This window comes from Sinocyclocheilus anshuiensis, unplaced genomic scaffold (genome assembly GCF_001515605.1).
Source record: "Sinocyclocheilus anshuiensis isolate Anshui unplaced genomic scaffold, SAMN03320099.WGS_v1.1 scaffold1049, whole genome shotgun sequence".
Classification (NCBI taxonomy): Eukaryota; Metazoa; Chordata; class Actinopteri; order Cypriniformes; family Cyprinidae; genus Sinocyclocheilus; species Sinocyclocheilus anshuiensis.
In genome coordinates this window covers 300,720-306,480 of record NW_015557197.1, presented here as the reverse complement: position 1 = coordinate 306,480, position 5,761 = coordinate 300,720, and the positions used below count along the sequence as shown (strand labels likewise).

The 5,761-nt window shown below is 40.0% G+C and overlaps 2 protein-coding genes across 2 annotated transcripts in view; both read right to left on the bottom strand.

Moving 5' to 3' along the window:
- Nucleotides 1-65: 65 nt before the first annotated feature.
- LOC107678813 (uncharacterized) lies at nt 66-2,283 on the bottom strand. Its single transcript, XM_016474219.1, has 10 exons — nt 2,145-2,283; nt 1,972-2,072; nt 1,774-1,869; nt 1,562-1,686; nt 1,345-1,485; nt 1,164-1,265; nt 920-1,084; nt 755-851; nt 302-519; nt 66-230 (listed from the first exon to the last, which is right to left on the bottom strand). The coding sequence occupies exons 1-10, from the start codon at nt 2,165-2,167 to the stop codon at nt 66-68; spliced, it is 1,233 nt and encodes a 410-aa protein (XP_016329705.1). The 5' UTR covers nt 2,168-2,283.
- A 1,423-nt stretch (nt 2,284-3,706) lies between these two features.
- Nucleotides 3,707-5,761, bottom strand: part of LOC107678832 (tetratricopeptide repeat protein 32-like) — a 3,220-nt gene continuing 1,165 nt past the window's right edge. Inside the window, 1 exon segment of the mRNA XM_016474246.1 lies at nt 3,707-3,978. Within this exon segment, the coding sequence (XP_016329732.1) occupies nt 3,851-3,978 (128 nt within the window). The 3' untranslated portion in view covers nt 3,707-3,850.

Here is a 5,761-nt window from a genome sequence, read left to right as displayed (position 1 = left end):
AAAAACAAATTATACACGCATTAAAAAAAAAAAAAAAAATTATTCCTTGGACTGTCAAAGAACCCTCAGCACTCACGGTCAACAAAGTGGGGTGGTCTAGACATAAAAGGGGTCTTGATGGGGTAGAGGACTTTGTATCTTGTAGTATCCATGCCTCCCTCACTCCACAGTAACTCCAGCATTGGCTCAATGTTGTATGTGATATGGTACTGGTTATTTACAGCATGACTCTACAACAGGAGTTAACCATTAGGTTTAAGCACAAGACTTAAAGTTGCCAAATTAAAGCAAGAAACCAAACCTTGTAGTAGCCATCTGGTCCACCAATTGGTATTTTCATTATGATTTGATCTTCTACTACAGCCAAAACGTAGCCTCTAGCGGTCATTTGCACCGAATCTATCTGCTTTCCATCTATTCCCATGAACAGCCCAAGGAGACTGGTTTCAATAGAACTCATTAGTGGATTAAACCGGGGGAAGTTCCAGGTAATCATCTCATCCGTAAAAGAAAGCCCACCTGTAAGAGAAGCAACAGATCAGGGTTCTTCCATCGCGGTCTTGGAGATCCACTTACCTGCAGAGTTACGCTCCAACACACCTGACTGATTTTCAAGTGAACCCAGAGACCTTTAGAAGTTAATTCAGGTAGATTTAATTGGAAGTAAATTGTATGGAAAAAGTGGCTCTCTAGGACAAGGAATGAAGAACCCTGCAAATACTGGGACAAATGCTATTGGAATAGGGTCACGTACCAGTTGGACATGCAGCAACAGTATCCAACATGGTTACGGACCACTGTTTCTTTAAGTAGGTGGTCACTCTGATGATCTTCATTGGAACGCCATTCACCTGTTACAGCAGAATCAACATTGGTTCAAGAAAACTATTAAGAGCAGCACCACATTTTCCATACTCACATTTTCCACATAGGTCTCAGGCATGTCATAACCGCTTCGTAACACCAATCGAGACCTGGTTGTCGTTACACCATATCCTGTCCTCAGGGCATCCTCCAACACCATAGCTTTCTGATTAGGTGTGAAAAACACCATCCTCCAGATGTCGTACCTAGACGTAACAGCCTGGAAGACGGCGGGCAGAGCACATTTGATCAAGCAGCATGTGCCATGCAAACTCAAAACAAGAGCTGAACCACCATACCTCAGGAACAGTCCTAGTCCACTGGTTCTCAAACTTTTTTGTTCGGGGCACAGGCCGCCTATGCAAAGCTGTAATTTCTTCTGGCAATCGGTTAACAGAAACCTAGGAGAAGCCATTGTTAGGACATCTAAAGACTACTATTGCTTGATGTTTGTGTAGCACAAGCGAGCCAAGGTTTTACCTCCATATAATTCCGAGTGCAAAGAACTTCACGGGGGGCCCATTGGTCATGGTGACAGGTCTTCGCCACCTCAAAGACATCTTGTTCCGCTTTGACACCATGCACCCGGACACGCATGTCAACATCAAACACGCTATCATCCTGAATGCAGAAAGAACTACTGAAGTGGAAGATGGTAGGATACAGCAACTCCTTAGGGCCAAAAAGAGCCAGTTACCTCATTCGCTGCAAAACAGTTGAGGAGAGAAGCAAAGACTTTGTAGTTACCCCAAGGATCAGAGTCTATACTAAAACCACATTTGGCAGCCAAGCTTGGAGTTAAAGGTTCAATTTGGGAGCCATCTGAAAAGGAAAAAAAAGGACAAGTTTGACACATATGTAGATTACGACCATCTTTCTTGGCAATATATCTATTTGCAGGTAACTTACTGAGAGCATCAAATTCAACTTGATTTCCAAGAGCTAGAGACTTATCTACTGTTAGCCTCATATAACTTCCCAGACAATCAATCTTCAGGCCTGTTCCTGAAAGAAACAGAGTTTAAACAAAACAGAAAATCAAATGTTAAATGGCAAATATGGCCTACTGTACCTAAACGAGTACACACATGCATAAACAAAACATACGTTGGTTAAAATTTTGTGCTGGCACATTGAAATTCCTCTGTGTAGACAGGACATTGAAATTCTTCTGTGCCAAAACCATAACCATCAACAGCCAAAAAGTACTGAAAGAGAATTAAAACAAATGTTAGAAAATAAACTGCAACAAAACATTTTCAAAACAGACTATAACTTACCAAATCCAAAGAAACCATGTCATCCTTGCTCAGAAAAACAGGCCTCTCTGATTTCAGGTGGTCAAGATCTATGGAAACCACCACAATTTAAACCCTTCTAGTACAAGAGCTCAAAAAAATGAAAAGAAATGTATAAATCAGCTAACTCTTGTGCACAGGTGATGCTTGTCATCAACTAAAGAGCAGGTGTCACGAGTTAACTATTATGCTGCAGTATTTAGAGGGAGGAACTTTCACACATTATTGAGTGAAAGCGGAGCTCTGCTAATGATCATTGCAATAAAAATGCAGTATTTCTAGGAATGGGGGGGGGGAAAGAAAAAAAAAAAAAAAAAAAAAAAAAAAAAGTCTTCGACATTCAAATTAGTAGCATCAGCACTTACTGATATCTTGAAGGGTTACATCAACAGACGCAGTGTGGGAGAACGGAGTGTATTCAGGCAGGATCATCAAACCGAAGGTGACATGAAGAGTATAAACTGTAACCGTCACATCAACTTGCTAAGGGGGGGGAGGGGGGGGAAATTCAGATGCCGCAATTAAACTCACTAAAAATGACATGAGACACTCACAGTTCTCACAACAACAGTGTCAGAGAAGGCAACTTGAAGTCTAAACGCCTTGGAGCCATTCTGAAAGCGTTGTTCCTGTATGTTGATGCCCCTTGCATTGGCCTCTGCCACAGTAGGGACTCCAGTGGAGAATCATTGCAATAAAAATGCAGTATTTCTAGGAATGGTATAAACCAGGGGTGCCCAACCCTGCTCCTGGCGATCGACTGTCCTGCAAAGATCAGCTCCAACCCTAATCAAACACACCTGAAGCAACTAATTAGGGTCTTCAGGATCACTTAAAAATTAAAGGCAGGTGTCTTTGATCAGAGTTGGAGCTAAACTTTGCAGGACAGTCGATCGCCAGGAGCAGGGTTGGGAACCCCTGGTATAAACAGTGTTGGTTACTGAAAAGGTTAAATACATTTGGTAGATTTTAAATAGTTATTGCAGTGTACACGATGAGTAGATTTTCCTTTGAGGTATTTTTAACCTTGAGAATATAAAATAGAATATAATACAATTCTGTTTAAATCTACAAAATAGCTCAAAATCTAAAATATAAATTATGATTTTATGTTTGTATTTAGAGTTAAATATGTTCCAGACATATTCTTGACAGGTCTTGTGAAATTCAGCATAATTTAAAGTTTACAAAGAGCATAAAATAGGCAAAATGCACATTTTAAAGAACGGGTTTATTAAAAAAACAAACACATAATTATTGCACCCCTTTGTGATTGAGAAATCAACAATTAATCAACGTATTCTGAAATGTACACCTTCAGGCATTTTATTTAGAAAGGTTTTCACTCGTATCTTGAGCTATGACCAACAGGATTGGCCCTTTACTCACAAAGTTCGAAAGTATCTCTCTATATAGAAACATTACAGTTCACAGACAAGGCTTGAGGCTTATATCTTAAAATATGCGCCATTGTTTACATTTATAAAAACTACTTAAACACCAATTGAACTATGACCTAATCCTGGCTTAATCTAAGCCCTGTCTGTGAAACCAGGCCTAAATGTTTGAATGTCATTTCAACTCATGACTGCACAATCATATGCTCTTGGATTGTCCATGACAATATAACTTATAGTTGAATCAACAGTTTAATGAGTTTGATTATAAAATTGAATGACTAGTTCTCTTCAGTAGCCTCTCTTCAACTTTTCTTCACGGTCCAGTAGTGTCTGCCGCAAACTTTCTTTAGCATCTTTAAAATTAGGATTCAGTTCCAGGGCTCTCCGAAAGTCACTCTCAGGTTCTTTGAAAAAGCCTTAGAAGGAAAAACACATTGAAATCAAACAGCACACATTAGTGGAATACAACACATTGGCAGAAAGCATGCTCTGAGAAAAACGACAAAACTTTAATAGGAATAGTTCATCCAAAAATGTCAATTCTGTCATTAATTACTCACTCTCATATCGTTCCAAACCTATAAGACCTTCATTCATCTTCACAACACAAAAATAAGAAATTAAAATAAGATATTTTTGATGAAATCCGAGAGCTTTCTGACCCTGCCTAGACAGCAACGGAACTTCCACGTTCAAGGTACTAAGGACATCGTTAAAATAGTCCATGTGACATGAGTGGTTCAACCGAAATTTATGAAGCTACGAGAATACTTTTTGTGCGCAAAGAAAACTAAAATAATGGCTTAATTCAACAGTTTCTTCTCTTACGTGTCAGTCTTCGATGCATGTTCACTAGAGTACTAGGCATGCATGTGGTGCTGCTGCTGATGCAGGAGCCGGCTTCTGACGTAGAACCTGGATGCGCTGCGGCTCTGGTACTGTCATGAACTCATGACTGCACGCGCATTAAAGACTGACACAGAAGAGAAGAAATTGTTGAATAAAGTCGTAATTTTTGTTTTCTTCACGCAACAAAAAATATTCTCAATGCCTTATAAAATTACGGTTGAACCACTGATGTCACATGGACTATTTTAACAATGTCCTTACTACCTCTCTGGGCCTTGAATGTGTCAGTTGCGTTGCTGTCTATGCAGAGTCAGAAAGCTCTCGAAGATGAGCGAAGGTCTTACGGGTTTGAAACGACATGAGGGTGAGTAATTAATGACAGAATTTTCATTTTTGGGTGAACTATCTCTTTAATCTGGTTGGATGCTCTGAGCTGGTTTAAGATAGTCTTGCTGGTCTCCCAGCCTAACCAGGACCCTAAAACCTCTCAGGTTGTCTTAAGAGTGTTAGTTCACCCAAAAATTCAGTCATTAATTACTCACTCTCATGTCGTTCCAAACCCATATGACCTCCGTTCATCTTCGGAACACAAATTAAGATATTTTTTATGAAATCTGAGAGCTCTCTGACCCTGCATAGACAGCAACACAACTGAAATGTTCCCAAACCCAGAAACGTAGTAAGGACATCGGTAAAACAGTCCATGCGACCTCTTGGCGACATCCGTGGCTCAACTTCAATGCAGCATGCGCGCGCTTTCTCCTGAGCGTAAACAACGCTAGCTGATTACGTTCTGGGTAAAGCGCGCGCATGCATCGTGGTACTCTCCATAATGGTGGACGACGGTAACTTGGGAGAAGAATTGTTTTCTGTGTGCACAAAAAGTATTCTTGTAGCTTTGCATAACTGAAGTAGAGCCACTGATGTCACATGGACTGTTTTACCGATGTCCTTACTACGTTTCTGGGTCTGGGAACATTTCAGTTGTGTTGCTGTCTATGCAGGGCCAGAGAGCTCTCAGATTTCATCAAAAATATCTTAATTTGTGTTCTGAAGATGAATGAGGATGAGTAATAAATGACAGAATTTTCATTTTTGGGTTAACTAACCCTTTAAGCAGGGGTATGCTAATTTTTCACAAGCACTGACGTGATGCATAAAGAAACTAGTTAAAAACTTTATCTGCAGCAATGTAAGCCCATGTTTAATGGTTAAACTTTGTACCTACTAGGGCTGTCAATTTTTTTTTTTAGAATATTCGTCGAATAAAAAAAAATCCACATTCGAATGCAAAAATGTTGCATTCGAATTTAAGGTCTGCGTCAGCCGTCAGGCAGCCTTATCAGTGGC